This window comes from Dendronephthya gigantea, unplaced genomic scaffold (assembly GCF_004324835.1).
Source record: "Dendronephthya gigantea isolate DGI-Jeju-01 unplaced genomic scaffold, DenGig_1.0 000001F, whole genome shotgun sequence".
NCBI classification, from domain to species: Eukaryota; Metazoa; Cnidaria; class Anthozoa; order Malacalcyonacea; family Nephtheidae; genus Dendronephthya; species Dendronephthya gigantea.
In genome coordinates, this window is record NW_021163011.1 from 263,257 (window position 1) to 282,103 (window position 18,847).

General features: G+C 36.9%; 2 protein-coding genes across 2 annotated transcripts; one reads left to right on the forward strand and one right to left on the reverse strand.

The window, feature by feature from the left end:
- Positions 1-2,163: 2,163 nt before the first annotated feature.
- On the forward strand, positions 2,164-12,451 carry LOC114530400 (fibroblast growth factor receptor 1-like). The gene is made up of 14 exons (XM_028552025.1): positions 2,164-2,167; positions 2,630-2,941; positions 3,820-4,122; positions 5,329-5,640; positions 5,833-6,102; positions 6,335-6,535; positions 6,862-6,969; positions 7,864-8,060; positions 8,459-8,581; positions 9,305-9,375; positions 9,943-9,983; positions 10,140-10,236; positions 11,477-11,591; positions 12,236-12,451. Exons 1-14 carry the CDS (start codon positions 2,164-2,166, stop codon positions 12,257-12,259), a joined length of 2,178 nt encoding a protein of 725 aa, XP_028407826.1. The 3' UTR covers positions 12,260-12,451.
- Positions 12,452-15,567: 3,116 nt separating this feature from the next.
- On the reverse strand, positions 15,568-17,049 carry LOC114527607 (histamine N-methyltransferase-like). Its single transcript, XM_028549308.1, has 2 exons — positions 17,035-17,049; positions 15,568-16,698 (listed from the first exon to the last, which is right to left on the reverse strand). Exon 2 carries the CDS (start codon positions 16,640-16,642, stop codon positions 15,782-15,784), a length of 861 nt encoding a protein of 286 aa, XP_028405109.1. The 5' UTR covers positions 16,643-16,698; positions 17,035-17,049; the 3' UTR covers positions 15,568-15,781.
- Between the last annotated feature and the right edge of the window lie 1,798 nt (positions 17,050-18,847).

An 18,847-nucleotide genomic window follows, 5' to 3' on the forward strand; every position in this document is an offset into this window, starting at 1 on the left:
TCTACGCGACAAAAGCTGTTCAGAGTAATATTTTTAATGAAATTTTTTTTAATGAAATTTTGACCAAGAGAAAAGTAGCGGAAAATTATATATTTGGCGGGCTTGTTGAAATAGCTTGCATGTAATGTGAAAGAAAACAGTTGACCGAGATGTTGTAAAGCGGTTTTTCTAATATGTGTCTGGATCGAATTTTATGTTTCAACTCAATGCAAGTCAAAGGCCAGTATATGCATAGATATTTCAAATTAGTGGACACACATGCGACCGCCGTTTTGACTAATTCTTTAAATGAGCCAAAAGTACGGTTCTTTTTTTATCTCTTGGATACTCAAAACAACTAAAAACAATTAAGAATTTAGCATTTCCTGCCTGTTTTTATGTTTCAGCATGTACCAAGCAAATTTTTTCACAAACTAACGAAGCATGGATTTAAATTTGTTGAGATACTCGAGCTGGGGTCGTATAAGTTTCAGTGTTTTTAGATCCTCGCTCTATTGGTTTTATCGCTTATAAGCACATATATAGTAGAGCTCTAATCACTAAACCCCTTAGTTTAATCAAGCTGCGAAACAGCTTGGCTAAAATATCGATTATGAAGCGCTATTATTGTTTCTGAGTATTTTCTAATGATCGTATGTATTACGTTATCGAATTAATCTTTTAGCGACTGCCGCGCGTGATGCACGATTGACCGTTGTTTTTGGTATTACCTTTTCAGAAAAAGAGAGAAAGATTCGAATGCAGAAGAAATATGGAAATTGGGTTACATATTCTTATACTGGTATTGCTTTATTTATCAGCTCTTTCTCGCCTGCATGCCAATCAAAACAACATTTGCACAGGAGATACAGGCAAGTTACTATATTTCTGTCTTAGATGCGTCAATGGGTTTCCAGCGTATTAGTATTATGCATCACTCTATTCATTGGGTCAAAAATGATATATTTGATGAAATGATGGATAATAATGTACTTTAGTAATACGGAACAGGAACATGCGATTTTTTGTATTTAAGTGAACTCACTGCATGAGCACCAGTGAACGACAGCAGCTGACTACCGTGATGATAATGTTTGTGTTAATAGATATTACAACGTTTCCTCGGAGCCCAATTATTTTTCAGAGTTTTCAGCCAAAATACTTGAACCCGAGGAGCATTGGGCTGTATATAAAACTGAAGCTTCCAGGAACCCTATTTTGTGAAGAATATTTACACAAGAACAAAATCTTTAGTATTAGCAATTGTCTTCGTATCTCAATTTTTTTAGTCATTTTTATATCGAATAATTTTCAGTTTTCGGCTTATCGTTCAATAATCTGAGGTTGCTCGACTCATCGTTGGCCACGCAGAATTTTAAATATTTACCCCTTTCTAATTGTACTAAGGCTTTTTGAACATTTATTCTTCATATATCGAACAATTTGCTGAAACCTGGGGGGTACAACCCACTATTAGCAAGAAAACGTATTTTCTCCTATTCAGACAACATAAAATTAATAAATAGTCAATAAGGGACTAAATCAAGTAAACGATACTCTGGAGAATAGTACCCGTTCGATTGTAGGGTGAATAACCTTCATGTTAATGTGACACTTCAAACAACTCTTCAAACAACTCTTCATAGTTCGAAAACAAAACAAGTCGTTGATGGAGATAGATTAAGAATGGAAACAAATATGTTTAAAATATTTTAAGTATATGTTTAATACGGTTACACTACAATCGATTTATTACCACGACACGGCTAAAATGCATGGGTACCCGTGGCCATTTCACATGCACGAGGCTTTATTAACAGTCATTTTTAATATATCGAACACTGATCGAAATCTATGGGTACCAAACCACTATTTGTAAGAAATAATTTTATATTCTATTCAGACAGCATAGAATGGAAAAAAAAAGAAACTAAACGAAGTTATGACCGATACTCTGGAGAATGGTACACGTTCGATTGTAGCGTGAATAATCCTCACGTTAATGTGACGACACTTTGGCAAACAACTCTTGATGGTTCGAAAACAAAACGAATCGTTGATGGAAATAAATTAAGAATGAAAAACAATATGTTTAATTTGACAAACATAAACGTTACTGATGCTGGATCGTATTCTTGCGATGTTTGTGGAAAAACAAAGCGGGTTGGAGGACTCGAGGTTAACATGAGTAAGTTACTCTCGCGTGTCTTGTATTGATTAGATTAAACTTGTACATGTTCAGGAAAATTAACCATTCCTTCACTCTAGTGTTTCCATTCCCTTCGCCCTCAGCCCACCCCCACTAAACCTCACCCCTCTCCCAATTAACTAAACCCTCTTCCATCAACTCCACTACACCTCACGCTCACATTTATCGCGCAACCAAATACCTACTTTCCATCACCTCAGTCGTTTAACATTCGTCAAGCCTGCATGGTTTCAATTTAGTCGCGTAGTTCCATGTCGTAACGATGTAAAAGTGGTTGATTAAAATTTACATCCAAACTCTTTCACACGGCATGAAAAATAGCTTCTAGTTGCGATTAAATGGAAATAAATTAGTATATATGGTTATTTTTCCTTACCTAATTTGTTATACTTTTCCTTCGTTTATCACGTTCATTCTTACTTTGTATATTCTTCTTCGCAGATGGAAAAGCGTTCCTGTATCCGTTTATCAAAAACAAACCAAACAGCTCTATTGAATTTGATGCTACAGTGAAACTAATATGTGAAATATCAGATAAAGGCTACAGTCTTGCTTGGTTTAAAGGAAGTTCCACAGGTGGCAAACCCAAAGAGATTGCCAGTGACAACCTAAATTTTCGTGAGAAAGGAAGATTGACACGATCTTTGACCATAAATAAATTCGGCAAAAGTGAAAGCGGTCTGTACATATGTGTTGCTGAAAGGTCTCTTGTGAAATGGACTGCTGAAGACAGTGTTTTTCTCGCGAGCAAAGGTAATTACGTGGACTGTTGTAACTGATTTCACCCACTAAAAGCGGCACCAGCTAGTCTTTTTATATATTTAAAACGGTGTGTTGTAGAGTGAAATCTATAAAACTAAGCAATAAAATTACAGCTCTTCATCTGAGTTAAAAATAATTAAGAAGGATGCATAATTTAAGATTACTAACTTCTTATTAACCGAGCGCGAGGTCTTTAGCAAGAAATATCGGACCGATGTCAAAGAGTGAGGTTTGTGCAAAAAGATCGAGGTCCGATATTTCTCGGTAAAGACCGAGCAAGCAAGGTTAATAAAAAGTTTATTATATGGCATAAGGCGTGTATTTGCACTTAAAACAAGAAAGAAATGCATGAATTCGTATATTAGTAGCCTGGTACGCATTTGAAAAAAAAACACGAAATATTGAATTATTTAGTTTACCTAATTGTCTGGAAACGTCTTATTAATTTCAAAATCAATTAGATTTTCTCTTGAGCATTTATTTGTGCCTTTTTCATTCAGAATTTTTCTGTTTTTCATCTCGTAATGGATCGCCGGTAACGCCGGTCCATTAATTACGAGAGAGTAATGGAGCGTTGAAAATTTTTTTCAGCTAATCACTGCATGAGCTCCATTTCACCGGAAGTGACATTTGCCATATAATAATAAGGTTAATTGAATAAAGTTATACCAAACAAAGGGCAATTTTAGAACGATCGTACAACCGGTCTCGGATACACAATGATCATTACTGTCCATCGATATAGTTTCATTTATAACGCATAAACGTCAATAGCTAGGATTCTGCCCGTCAACTAAAATATTATCCTTATCCTTTTCACCAATTTTCCAAACTTCAATCGATCATTTAATTCTTTATGATTTTAATAGAGTATGTCAAACCAACATTCGTTATAAGTAATGTAACATCAAACGTGGTAACACTGGAAGAAGGAGAATCATGGAATATGACAATTATGGCCATCGGATATCCTAAACCTCGTGTTAAATGCGAACTTCACAGTGTTAAGAGTGATGCAGACGTCAATGACATTGTAAATAATTCAAAAGATCATTTTCCAGATATTTATATCTCCAATGTGAAATATTCACTTCACGATGGTATAAGGATTCATTGCGTGGCTGAGAACATGAACGGAAAAGCTACTGCGAATTTTTCGCTTAACATTTTGGGTAATTACGTTTTCCATATTAATTGGTTGTTTAAAAAGGTCATCACAATAATATCTCATTCAGGGACCGCGGAGCGTTTTTCGTATTACTGGGGGTCGGAACTGCGCGCCTGCTAGGAGAGTCCGGGAAAATTTTGAAATATACATAGGCCTCTAAAATGGCCGCTAAGCCTCTCAATTTAAATGGGAAATAATAGATACTTTGTAAAGTTCCCGCCCCGGCATGTTTGACGCTCATATACAAACATTAAACAATATAACCATGCTTTGGTTATGATGTCAAATATTTTGATATGGATAACCACGCTGTTTTAATGGTCAAATGCTTGTCCTATGTAAAGTTGCAAGCATGCATGCTTATAGTGCTCATATACAAACATTGAAAAATATAACCATGCTTTGTAAAGTGTTTGGTGCTCATGTACAAAGATCGATATAAATTTATATTAAGTTGCAACTTAAGTTGCAACTTGCAAGCATCGAATATAGCCGAAAAACGGTATACTCGACCATGGTCGAATATGGCCGGAAAACGCTATACTCGACCATGGTCGAATACGCCGGAAAACGCTATGCTCGCCATGGTCGAATGTGGCCGGAAAACGGTATATTCGACCATGGTCGAAACACCGGAAAAGGTATATTCGAAACCGAAAAGGGTATAAATTGTATATTCGAACATGGTCGAATATACCGGAAAATATAACCATGTTTGGTTATGATGTCAAATATTTCGAAATGGATAGCCGCGCTGTTTTAATGGTCAAATGCTTGTCCTTTTTGTGTCTGTTTTTTTCTTTATTTTGGCCAAACATATTTATGTGCTGAACATAACTAATTTCAATCCATTTGTAAACATGGCGGATTTATCATGACAGATATCGTTGAAATACTCATTTGTTTGGTTATTAAAATATACTTTGAAGAAGTAAAAGTTTCGATAGCATTCAAGATAAGATACACTGCATATACTTGTAAGAAAAAATACACTGAATTGCTATAAAGATATTCCTTGAAATTTGAGCGAACTAAAAAATATTCGTAATCAAAGACTAAATTACGGAAAAATTATTGGTGGGGCTAAAGCCCGGCGAGCCACCCTGCCCCGCGGTCCCTGTCATTTCTAAAAGGTTTTGCTACTGAGAAATTCGTGACATCAGTGCAAGCACGCTGCCCATCCATTAATACGTACTCTAATTCAATGTAGTGAAACCAAAAATCAACGTTCATGAGCCATCCCGAAATAAGATGATAAGCGTAAAAGAAAACTCGCCTTTGAATCTGGTGTGCAAGGTGGATGAAGGAAATCCATCACCTACCATTCGGTGGAAATACAGAAACGAGAAGCATGGATGGAGTGACGTTACTGCACGCCTCAGGACTGCCATTATTGTACGCAAAAACACATTGCGCGTGAAAGGGCAAATGGTTTACAAGATGCTGTATAAATGTGTGGCAAACAACAGTTTAGGAGTTGATGCATTCACTTGGGATGTTTTGAACGAAACAAACAGAGAAGGTAGGAGACGAAATCCTGCATTTTTGTCTTCGAGAAAACTTCATGCCACAGTCAGATCTTGACTATAAAATACCGAAAAAAATGAAGAACCGAAGCAGTGTATATTAAGGGCTGACTCTCTTTGAGTCTTGCAACCCCACTGAATGCATTTCAAATTTAGAAATAATTAATTTATACCTTTTTCTAATCTAGCACTTTATCTAACAAGTGGTGGTAAATCGTTGTCAGAATCGTACTTGATTGTTATTATCGTCGTTTCCTGTATCGTCGCTTTGCTCATCTTGTGCTTCGGCGCCATTCTCTACAGAAGAAAGAAAATGCTTGGTGGCTTTTACCTCTGCACGATGCCGCATTACAGAGATTACATCCAGATACTCGATCAAGGTAAATTTATCCACGAGCAAACAAACAAGTTGCCATACTTGTCAGAGTGGGAGTTTCCAAGAGAGAATATCCTTTTAGGTAAGAAATATGTTCTCAAGATCGAGTCAAGATGTTTAGTTTTCTTGAATGTTGTTAGTTGTCGATGGTATAACGAGCTTCAAAACTGGTGGCAATCTTGAAACCCTTCCTCTTGTCGATCAGCTTTACCCACGACTCGCCGGGTGTAAATATGTTAAATTGTGCGGGCAAGATTTGTCTTGCGTGCGTCACATGCAAAATTCTCAGTTCTATACGTTGTTTGCAATTTTAGAAAACGAATTAGGTTCTGGCGCTTTCGGTGTTGTGTACTTCGCTCGTGCGGTTGGGATGGCACAATTTCAGAAGCAAAGAAATGCATTAAGAGATGCCCCACGCAAACACCGCTTTTCACTTAGACGTGTTAAGAAACCAAGTTTTTCTGTCAGTATAAACGATGGCGATGTTGTCGACACCGCAGTCAAGACACTCAAAGGTAGGAAAAGGAAAAAAACTGCATTCACGTTGGTTTGACTTTGCCATGCACTATTTGTTAACGTGATTAAATCTTCACTTTCTATATCTATCTATACTTACCCACCTACCTATCTACCTACCTATACCTACCCATCCACCTACCTACACGCCTATATACGTACCTATCTACCTACCTATACCTACCCACCCACTTATATACCTACCTGCCTACCTATCTACCTACCTATACCTACCCACCCACTTGTAAACCTACCTGCCTACCTATCTGCCTACTTAGAAACATTAAGGCACATTAATTATTGTAATGTTTTTCAAATTGTATAGGCAATTACACACAAACGGAACTTTCTGATCTTATATCTGAAATAAAAATTCTAATTCACGTTGGTGAACATGAAAATGTACTTCGGATACTTGGTGCATCTACCAAAGGTAGAAGTAAATTGATACTGAGATAAACGGAGTTTTTATCGCTCTAACGTACCAGACATGATCCATTTGTGGCTATAATGATATTTTAAATTTGATTGGATTTTCACATTTTTTGCGAGGAAAAAATGTCAATATATTAGGCACGATTTTTTTTTAATATACTGTGAACAAAAAATAAACCAAACCCGGACTAGAATTTGTGGGAAAATATAATATAGTTATAGCAAAATATTCTATAATCATAAAATAGGGAAATAAAATTTTGAGGTATAGTATACAGTACTATGTATAGGCAATTACGACACAAATGGAACTTTCTGATCTTATATCTGAAATAAAAATTCAGTCTAATTCACGTTGGTGAACATGAAAATGCAGCTACCTCGGATACTTGGTGCATCTACCAAAGGTAGAAGTAAATTGATACTGAGATAAACGGAGTTTTTATCGCTCTAACGTACCGGACATGATCCATTTGTGGCTATAATGATATTTTAGATTTTCACATTTTTTGCGAGAAGAACATGGCAATATATTAGGCACGATTTTTCTCTTAGTATACTGTGAACAAAAAAAACCCCAAACTCAGACTAGAATTCGTGGAAAGATATAATATAGTTACAGCAAAATATTCTATAATTACAAAATAGAGAAATAAAATTTTGAGGTATAGTACTGTATGAAACCATGGCCAGTTTTATCTAGATGCATGGTACTGATAGATCTATACTATCCATTTTGATAACTGAGCTTCGTTATGTATGTTGAATCTATGATGATAAACAATGAACTTTCGAATTCAGTTCCATTCCCACCTTTTTAATTTTTTTTAGCCATCCTGGTAAATTAGGGCAACAAGACAGTTACTGAAGGAATGGATATTATATTTTTTAGTTGATACAGATCTTGCACCTCTCATTATCCTGGAATATTGTCCTCATGGGAATCTCAAGGAATTTCTCAGAACAAGACGGGATATTTACGAACCAGAATGGAAGGACTCGATTGACAATGGCCAACTTACTGTCATAAATATTGCAAATTTTGCTCTACATATCGCCAAAGGAATGGAATATTTACTTTCTAGAAAGGTAAATACTATATATAAAAGCTAACGGGCACGAATGGTGTCACATCTAGTGCAGCTACCTTAAAAGCCTGAAAATGCGTGCAAGAAAAGCACGTCGGTCAATGAACTATAATGTAAACAACGCTGAAGGGTTGTGATATCGTTTACCAAAAAGTATAAATAGCCAAATATGTCGGAATTTTACTAAAAAGCTCTTCTTGCTTTGAAAAGTGAAATTAAAATCGAATCTTTTTAACTAGCTCTAGCTATATTAGCTATTGTTGGTATTTGCCTGTAACTAAGGTTCGATCATTTTGACTCCAAGTTTTTGTAGTCGGTTAAATAAGGTCATTAATTTTATAGATAAAATCATAACAAAGTTTTAAATTGTGCTAATATTAAATTTACTCTTCCTTTCAGTGCATTCACCGCGACTTAGCAGCCCGCAATGTGTTGATAAGCCAGGAGTATATTGCCAAGATTTCAGATTTCGGTTTGGCACGCGATGTGTACTATGACCTGGAATATGTGAAGAAAACTTCGGTTGGTATAATATATACGATATAACACGCGCACTATATATAGATCTCCATGCACACATGCAATGAGTGTTGTAAAAAAGATTTATGCCAAATAAAAAATAAACTTCCTAAATGGCACCAAGATGTCCGCCCCTGTAGGGCTTTTGTCCAAGTCAAAACCGACCGTGAGCTATAATAAAAACTGGAACGCTAATTGCTCATTTTGGCTGCAAAATGTCAAGTGGTACGGAGACATTTTGCAGCCAAAATGAGGAGTTAGCGTTCCAGGTTTTATTATAGCTTAATACAAAAGACCACAAAATTTGGCAACTTCGCTTGGCTTCTTGGGTTCGGTACTTTACAAAAAATATTTTGCAGCCAAACTTGGAAATTTTACTAAGTTTTAGTTTAGTTATGATGCATTTTTCGGAAATTCCCTTTTTGTCGCCTAAATCAAAAGTTGGTCTATTATGCAAGAGGTCCTATTTAAAATCGTTGCTAAATTTTGCCAACAAGAACTCTTGAGGACCTCACCGCGTTTAGGAACATCAGTCCAACAGATGAGTGGGATCTCTAGATGCCATGTAGGTTGCTACTTTAATGTTGCGGTTCAATAAAATCAATTCTATATAAGTTATAGCAAAATATATTTCTTAGCAGAAAGAAAATTTTATATCTTCAACCGCGGGAAGCATTTTTAACTTCACATGCAGATTAACTTTATTCACCGCATATAAATTTTCAGGGGTTACTTCCTATCAAATGGATGGCTATTGAAGCGATACAAGATCGTGTATTTAACGAGAAAACTGACGTGTAAGTCATTGTTGTAGCTAATCTTTTATACGGAAAGCGGAAAGTCAAACTTTGATTTGCCAATTCGCCACTGAACCTGCATGTTTTGTGTGTGCCGAAAACCTGTTGAAACTTACATTCGACCGGAAATAATCAGGGATTTCGCCAGGATTGTCTTGACTAGAAGTCTAGAAGAAGTTTTTTCTATTTTCATAACATGTTAAAGTTTAACAGTTATTCCCTTTACAAATTAAAAAGCATGTGCTCTTCTGTTTTTTGGTTTACGCCGGTTACGGACAAGTATAAGTTTTCTATGACAAGCGTTATCGGGTGTTTTATTTTTATTCACACGTGTGGTAGTGTATATAGGACCGGCCTTTACATACAACGGTTTTAACTACTATAATGTTCGTCATATTTGTGTTGTTGGTGTAGGTTCTCGCTGCTCTAGCCTCGAATCTTTACGTTATTTTAGTTCGAGGCTACTTTATTCCCTAGTTCTAGTTGCCGTGATTGAAGAGTAATATAACTCAATGAATGATAAGTCATAATTATCATTATCATAAATCAGTTGAATGATTGATTTAGGTGGTCTTATGGCATTGTCTTGTGGGAAATGTTCACTCTAGGTAAGTTTACACCTGTATGTATGCACTATGCTCTAACTCTACAATCGTAGTGTGTGCAAAATGATTTGGGGAACGCTCAAAACGTTTACTTCTTCTCATCTTCTGTAAATAGGTAATTGAGATTTCTAGGTTGTCCTTAACAATTTCTCACTTCAGGTGGAACACCGTATCCAAACCTTGATCCTGCGTCAGTTCTTCAAACTTTGTTAGACGAAAAAAGAATGGAACCTCCAATGCACTGTCCTCAAGAAATGTAAGCATAAACAAACTTGACGTGAATTAAGTTCAGTTAAACAACCTTTCTGCGAATTTTTATGCACAAGGGACCGGTTGTTCGAAAGGCGATTAACCTGCATCTTATGCATTGAATATGTACTTCCATTGAAAAGTACACTATTTACATCGAAAAATTTCAGCTCAATTGTTCAATAAACAGATAATTTTGTTTTCCATTTTGAACTTCCAGAAATAACCTAACACTGCGGTTGCGGTTCGGTTGGGGTCGACAGATAGAAACCGCAGACCACCACAAGGAAAAAAAAATTCCGAACGAAATGTTATAAACAGCTGAACCAAATGTTTTGAACAACAGTCTGTCAGACCGAGGTTTTACCTGGACAGTACTGTAAACGCCTTTCTATAACAACCGACCCCAGGGTCTGTAGGCAGTAGATTTGCATGCATTTCCATGCAGTATTTAATCAGGATAAAACACTGTAGGCACATAAATCAAATTCAGAACGCGGAGGGCATGATATCCCGAACCATTTATGATAATTATCTTTATATTATTATAATATAAATATTAAGTAAACCTATCAATGATAATATTCTTGTAGATTACGTAATGAATGATAATACATTTTGACTACATTTACGCCTGTATTCAAAAAGCTCACTCACACTCAAACTCATTGAGTGGGAGATCTTAATCTTCTCATGACGTTTCAATGGCGGTATTTTCAGCCGAACAGGGGCTTGATTTTCAGTGACTTACCTTATATCTTTTCATCTATTGGGAGAAAACTTTCTCATTGATCAGCATTAACAAAATTTATATGTCACACTCAATGAGTGTGAGTGTGAGTGAGCTTTTTGAATACGGGCCTTAGCGTCCAAAGATTCCAAATTTTGCTTCCAGAATTTAATTCATATGCTTCTGAAACCTAAGTGGGCCATTAGGAACCGCTCTCCGAAATTTATTTATTTGGATTTATCCAATAATGTCCTGATTAATATATTACGGCCTCATGCGCCTACTGGCAGATGAGTAATAAAAAATAAAAAATTTAGAATTATACCCAAATGGTCGCAACCTTTCCATAATTCCTCCTGGTCCAAACGTCTCAACTTATAGCTTAGAAATTTTCTTCGAGGCGAAGGGTGTGTGTCGAAATGACGAAGTTAATTCTCCCTGCACACTATAGTGGATCGTTTCAATGCCAAATTTACAGATTATTTTATTCTTTTCATATATATGTGCATATATGCAGAACAAATATTATGTCAAGCTGCTGGTACAAAAGTCCTTTGAAACGACCAACATTTTCAGAGTTAGTTTGTCAACTACAAAAGTTGTGTGGAGTTCCAAAATCAGGCCAATTAGAGGTTGGTATATTAGCATTCGCAACATTTTAATGTGGTTCGTAAAAATTGTCGATCTTAAGAAACCAGCCCTATTTAGGTTTTGGTTTGACTCCCACGCAGCAAACTGATAGAACAGTACTTCAGTGTCTCTTAATTGTCCTTTGCATACACATTTATGCCCAAGAACATCAACTATATTACTTTTATATTAACTTTAAAGGGCAATTTTTGTATAAAATATAATATTATGCAATGGTAAACAAGTTTAGTCATTCTTCTGATTGGCTTAAATTTGCGGGCTAAACTGATATTTCAGCCTGGCAAATTTATCATTTTAACCTGTAAAATACACCGCAATGCCCGCCAAAGTTAATATAATAGACCTTTCTTATAATGACGTCAAACGAGGAAAGCCTGTTGTTACACGAAATTTGATGGACTCGACAAAACTACCGAGCCAATCAAACTTTGTGTAACATCAGACTTTTCGCGTTTGACGTCCTTATGAAAAAGGTCTATTGTATAACATAATTGGTAGCGCATCTTTGTAATGGTTTTAGCGTGTTTTTTAATAAAGTCTGTGCATGTATGTAAGTAAATAAATTCGAACAATCATGATAACTTTGATGACGTGTTCACTTGAAGTTTGCGCATTTCTTGTGCAGGTTCATTATCAGAATGCTCCATGAGAAAAATTGAAGTCCCCCGAGAGATGGAAGGCGAATCGCAGTAGGCGAGCTAGTGTTGTAGTGAAGAGCATTGTGTAACTTTGGGTTGTTATGCAGGGTATAAATCTCGCTTTTTCTTGTAGAGTCATTTGAAGATACTAGTTGAAAGTAAAATATATATACAGTCGTTATCATTAAGGTTGTCACCTGGAAATATATATAAATACCTAAATATCGATCACGTGATTGTACTGCATACGTTAATTTTATGGGAAATCGTTGGAAATCTATGTCATAGTTAAGTTAAACAAGATTAATAATAATAAAGAAAAAGACGTAAGTGAACTAAATAAGCCATGTTTAATGGTCACGTGATTGATATTTATATATTTGTATATATATTGACATGGACAACCTTAATGATAACGACTGTATATATATCTATATATATATCTATATATATATATATACATACATATATATATATATATATATATATATATATATATATATATATATATATATATATATATATATATATATATATATATATATATATATATATAAGCATCAAGTATAGTTTAGACTAGAGTACCGAATATGATCCGGGATCATAGCAGGGATTATTTTAAGGAAATTTTGTCACCACAAAAAAGCGCAATTATACAATTTATGTAACTGTAACGTCATTTTAGAAAAGCTCTGGGCCTCTGGTACTGAGCTATATAGCTCAGTGGTCACTGGCTGTCTAGCCTGAACACAGACCTTCGTAACTATTGTTTCTTGACAGAGTATGTCGAGCGAGTGTGCTTTTTCTCGGTAATTTTTAGTTAGTTTACACAGAAGTGTTCACTAATAATAATAAGTGTCGCTGTATTAAAAGGGTTGGATGTATATACAGTTTCATTGATGGTGCGGATTCTGCTTTTGTATGAAACGAATTCGAAGGACACAGCCCGAATTGCGGGACGTTTTAATTTTTCTACTTTGCAAGCACCACGGTTGATTCCACCTAATCGCTGAAGATTGCCAACGACCTTTCAAAATATCCTTTGTTATGTACGTTAGCCAATCAAAACCCATCGTTCTGTCCGTGTATTAAGCAATCAGCTTTGCATACGCTCAGTCATTAAAATAAAGATTTTTCACAAGGACACATTTCAGAGGAAATTATCGCTTGGAGAATGAATATGTGGAGGCAGATTTGCGCACTGTCGCTATGCCTGGTTTTATTTAGAACAAGGCCTGCATGATTCTCAATGAGGAGGGACGCACGTCCAAAAAAATTGTTTCTTATATTGTTTCTTGAAAATAGCTATTTCTTATATAGTCTTCCTCTCATAGGCGTACTCTCTCACTGAGTCTTACTCTGTCCTGTTATTATAAACAATCACAATGTCCATTAGTTTCAAGTACACACTTTTAACTTAGAAAAACACATTCGCATTTTACAAGGACACAAAGTGTGTACAACGACACGCTATTTTAATGCCTGCATACCAGGGGCGGCAGCGGAACATAATCTATTTTGGGGGGCTAATTTCACAAGGCGCCACCATGTTTGGCGCCGAGCGAAATTTTCTTGGAATTAAAATGCTCTAGATCTTCGGAAATAGCCATTTCAGAGTGTTACTTGCCGCTTTCATCGTAGTTTTTCGTGGGCAAACACAAACTGAAACAGTAGCGTAGCCAGCCTGTCGATTTGTCCCGCTATGCTAATATTTTTGTATTCACTGACTGTGAAAACAATAGATTTGTAAAGACATGAATAATTATAATAACTCGAAATTTACATAGCGGGACAAAATCGTCAGGCTGGCTACGCCAATGAACTGAAAACGGCTAAGCCTCCCCCCCACTTTTACTTCTGGGGGGCTAGCTCCCCCTGTTCCGCCGCCCCCGCTGCATACGCTTTTGAGCTTTTGACCACTTTTCCTCAGACCTTTGTTTCACCTTTGATGCATGTACGCAAATAACAAAGCATAGGGAGGGGGATCTTCCGAGACATAGCCAGAGCTGGCCATAGGAGAAACCTGCGAGTCTATGTCATACCATGACACAACGACCAAAAATACCCCGATTGCGTAATTCTCGAAGAGTATTTGACCATTCCCATTCCTCTCTATCAAGCTGAACGGTTAAAATTAGTAAGTATTCGATCATCAGTGCAGTTGGAAAAACTTAAAATATACTTCAATGTGATCATAAGACTAGGCTGTAGAATTCTTTCAACAGAATCTCACACCGAAATAGGCTCGTTAAGGATATTTTGTTCAATCTTCTTTCACCGGATGACCAGAGTAGTAAGATTTGCAAGTATTGATTATTATACCGGATTAGACACTACATTTTGTCTACAAGTGCGTTGACGACATCTCTTGTTTTTACGTTCATTTCGGCACAGCGGACAATTCAAAATGGAAAGTAGCCAGACGACAAATTCCGCGTGTTTGCAATAATCATCATTAAAGATGAGGTAAAGTCCGTTCTGCGCATATATTTCAACTTCTACACGTATCGAGTAGCGAGTGCCACCATTTCGAGACCATATATTTATTAATTACTCCGGCGTCAGCGACGGAGTTGAAAATTCGCCCAGGTTTTGCTTTGTTTTTGTTTTTTTTTATTTTTCGTCGTCGCAAGTCAGAAATGGCGCGAAACACTCCAGTATCTGAAATGTGTATGTGACCGGATTTATCTACGTCCCAGTCTTATCTCCCAAGAGTTGTGGTGCACAGCTTTGGTTCTTTTCCAATGCGCGATTCGATTTCGCTCGCATGATACAGCAATTCCTCCAAGAGGAACAAATAAACCGTTCTTTTCATGCTGTTCGATTAAATTGAACTGGGGTAAGAATATATTTAATACATGCAGATTCCGGTCCTATTTTATTAATATCGTTGCTATTTCGCCGTTTAACAAGATGTGTGGTCGTGTATGGGCGCGTTGACACGTCGCGTAGTTTGCACAGGATCGAAGATTTAATATAACTATATAAGCACGAATTCCAAAGGCAAAGTGTAAGACGAAGCGAATGTATCATGCGGTTTATTTACATTTTTGAACAAATGAACTTCTATACTGCGATGTGCTTCTGAATTTCGCGATCGAACATTTAGGTTCGCAAGGCATCTAAATGCGAATTTGTATGCGAAACAATACGCGAACTGTATTGTTTATGTTCAGAAGCTCTATATTGAAGACTGGTACGTGCGCCGGAGTTAACGCCAGAACGGCGTCTTGTTTCATATTTCATGTAAGTTCGACTTGCATGTAGTATAGAAATATTTAGGTAAACTTGCTCAAATAAGATTTTTTTAATTCTGGCTATGGAATATAAAAGAAATACAAAAGACGTGGAGAAGTTACTCGCAAAGTTTCAATTGAGAAGTTACTGCATTAACAATTTCGATATTCAAATTCAATCACTTCTATAATTCGCTATGTTCATTTGAGCATGTTATGTTAAGTTCTTACCTATCTATTAAAACCAACAAATCCGTGTCTAGTAGCCATATATAGCAAACACGCCAATGTCCTCAGTCATTTGTAGATCATAACTATTGCAACCTTTTCGCGGAGAATCCTCGAGCCACCGCTAGAGGCGGCTTCCTTTTCTAAGGACTTCGTGATGTGCTCGCTAACATCGGCTGGGGCTTGCTTCCGAAGATCTTTGACATTGAACATCATATCCAACAGCATATCGCCTTTGCTCGAGCCTTGTTTGAGGCATTCGCCAACATCTACGATATACTCCAGTGTGTCTACCTCACATTTCCACTCGTGTTTCTCCGCCACTGCTACGATATCCTTACCGCTGACATTCCTCTTCGACTTCGGAAAATCCTTGCCCCGAAGTTCGTTCTGCATTCTGACTGCAAAATTGCCTTCATCTTGTACAACGCAAACGATCACACCGTTGTGTTCCAACTCCTTGTCGTAGACATCGACCAGTACTTGTTCGGGTTCTTCGTAATATAAACTTTGCATGAAGAAAACCAAATTCATCTTGCATCCACCAGACTCCCCTGATTTTCCTCCGAGGTAATCAGGCAAGCTCGCTGCGCGCCAGTCAAACGCAATTTTCTTGTATTCCCGCTTCTTGCTGGAACTCAAGGCAGCTTTGTATTTCTCCAACACGGCTGCCTGAGCATTCACAATTCTGAAAGAGGTCTCCGTGCCCGGTTCCAAATTCCGCCATATTAGCGACAGAATCTGCAAATCGGTGTCCCCGTCTGGCGTGCCTACGTCGAGAATTGCATATTTTCCACTCGAGAAATCAGATACAACAATTTTGCTAGCATTTGCAAACACCCATTCCGTGAACACTTCTCGTTCGGTGGATTTATCAAAGTATTCCTCAACGTAACTCGGGTACGCGGGGTCGTGATTTAGGTCGCTCATCTTGATACGGCTTAGCTTGGTTCAGACTTAACTGGTACTGCAGGAATTCGAGCAGACTGTTGAAAAACAAACAGATAAAGCGTTAGCCGTGTTTATCCATTCTTAGGACTTTATCAAACATTCCTTGACCTTTTGACCTTTCGTTCTGAAGGTCCTTAGCAATACATAATTAGGCAAGCAACTAAAGCTCAATATTGTATCAATTTCATATTTCCAGGGGGCATACGCGAATAATTGTATCAACCCTGTGAGACATTCACTCTAATTTCTGTATTATTTCACAGCCCTAGAGCTGTTCCCTTTGGATTATTTTCAAGTGATTTACCCAATCATCTTTTGCAGTTGTTTTAATACTCTTGAACAAATATGATGGTTTGATGTCAAACAATTACCGGCGAATATGCGAGACAGCAAGTGATCATGTTTGCATGTTTCGTCCTTATCGATATGCGGTTGTTTTTATTACAAAATTAAGTGCCTATTCCTTTCTAGTTAGTCTTTCTGTCGTTCAATACAGGAAAACGGCGACTGAAGCCCGTGCCTTCACGTGCAAACACGGAACCAGATAAATGAAATATTGATATTGTGGAAGTTGAGGAATGTGATGCCTTGTGTCAATAGGTCATGCGCATTCCATTTATTTTGTATGAATTTTCTCTACGCTTCATAAAAATAGGTACGTCATGCGTACATCGGTACATGTGGGTAGCCTCTAAAGCATTGGCTGCGATAAAGTTATCCGTTGGCAAAGATTTTCAAGTTGTGTTCATTCCCAAACGACAGGTTGGTAAAATGGCGAGGAAATATCAAGTGATGCTTAGTTTTACGTTCTAATGCCATACGCAAAGACAAAAATGGGCTAGTTAGCTAGTTGGATACAGTAGTTATAATAAAGTAGGTTTTATTAAACAAAACAATTTAACAATATTTTTCATTGTTTCAGGTTTAAACGACGGAATAGAGATTATACATACAACACGTTTAGAGAGAGAGTATACAAAAGTTGGACAGAACAAAAAAGAAAGGAGTAAGGTTGCAGGATGGTGGCACTCCTTATATAGTTTAATAGGAGAGTTTCAGACATTTTCATGCATGTTGACTAAATTCACTTAGTTTCAGTGCATCATTGTTAATTAGTCACAGAGAAAAGTCCGACATCCAAACATCATAGATTCTCTAAGAATTGTCAGCTCGTTTGAAACAGCTTGAAATATCCGTTAACAGATGGTAATATATGTTAATACGTGGAAAATAATGGTGGGAGGCTGTTGTTTCAGCAGGATTATACACTTGGCTTTGCAAAGTTCATGAGAATACGTTGTCACCATTAGCTGGAGATATTAGTATGATTTCACAGATCCAGCAGGAATGTACAGGTTTCATTGACAATAAATTGTCACTGTTGTAATCAGTTTTACATTGAATGCAGGGGCAGATCCAGCATTTTAGCTAACCGATGCACTCTTTTGAACCATACGTCAACACCTCTATGGGGTCCATATTTCATTATATTCGACCATGCAGAAGTCGGGATTTTTAGCACTTTGTTCGTGCACCATTGCACCAAATAATTATTATTGGCATATGTCACAGATGAAAGCAATTAAAAGCATGTTATTTGCATTGATCTTTGCTTGTTTAAAAGGCAAGACAGTAATAAATGGGATTAAAATGCAATTACCAATGATATAAATGAGGCATACGTTTTGACAGTAAATATTTGTCTTCGGTTCTGAAGCAAAAATAATCTCTGTTCCATATTGACCATGTTAGTGGTCGCAGTTTTGTCATTTGTGATAAAAAAGTTTGAGTTTATTATTCAACAACTATCAGCTTTAATGTCATCAATACAATTTTCCGTGATGGTAGTAATCGCAGATAATTTGTCAGTAATGCAATCTGGTTTAAAGGAAACATACGGTTTCCATAATCTGCAACAAGCTAGACTCATATAGGACAACGAACAAAGGTTGGCTCAGACAGGATCCTTGGGGCACAAATCAAATGCTTACGTTAGGCCCGTCTCTGACGTTGAACCTGATGTTAATGAGCTAAAATCTTTGAAAGCTTGGAAATTAATGGTATCGGACGGAAAACATCTCTTTGCTATCCCCCCTTTTTTGCTTCTAGACACTTTCCCTAGTCTTTTTGAGAGTGTTTTTCTGATTTTCTCAGTTAGTACTAAAATCAGATTAAATTTTGTTT

Bases quoted from the DNA above. Each gene is read 5' to 3' on its own strand.
- LOC114530400 (XM_028552025.1), top strand. The intron at 5,641-5,832 runs GTAGGAGACGAA...TTTCTAATCTAG, and splicing joins GAACGAAACAAACAGAGAAG to CACTTTATCTAACAAGTGGT. The intron at 8,582-9,304 runs GTTGGTATAATA...ATAAATTTTCAG, and splicing joins AATATGTGAAGAAAACTTCG to GGGTTACTTCCTATCAAATG.
- LOC114527607 (XM_028549308.1), bottom strand. From the start codon at position 16,642: ATGAGCGACCTAAATCACGACCCCGCGTACCCGAGTTACGTTGAGGAA.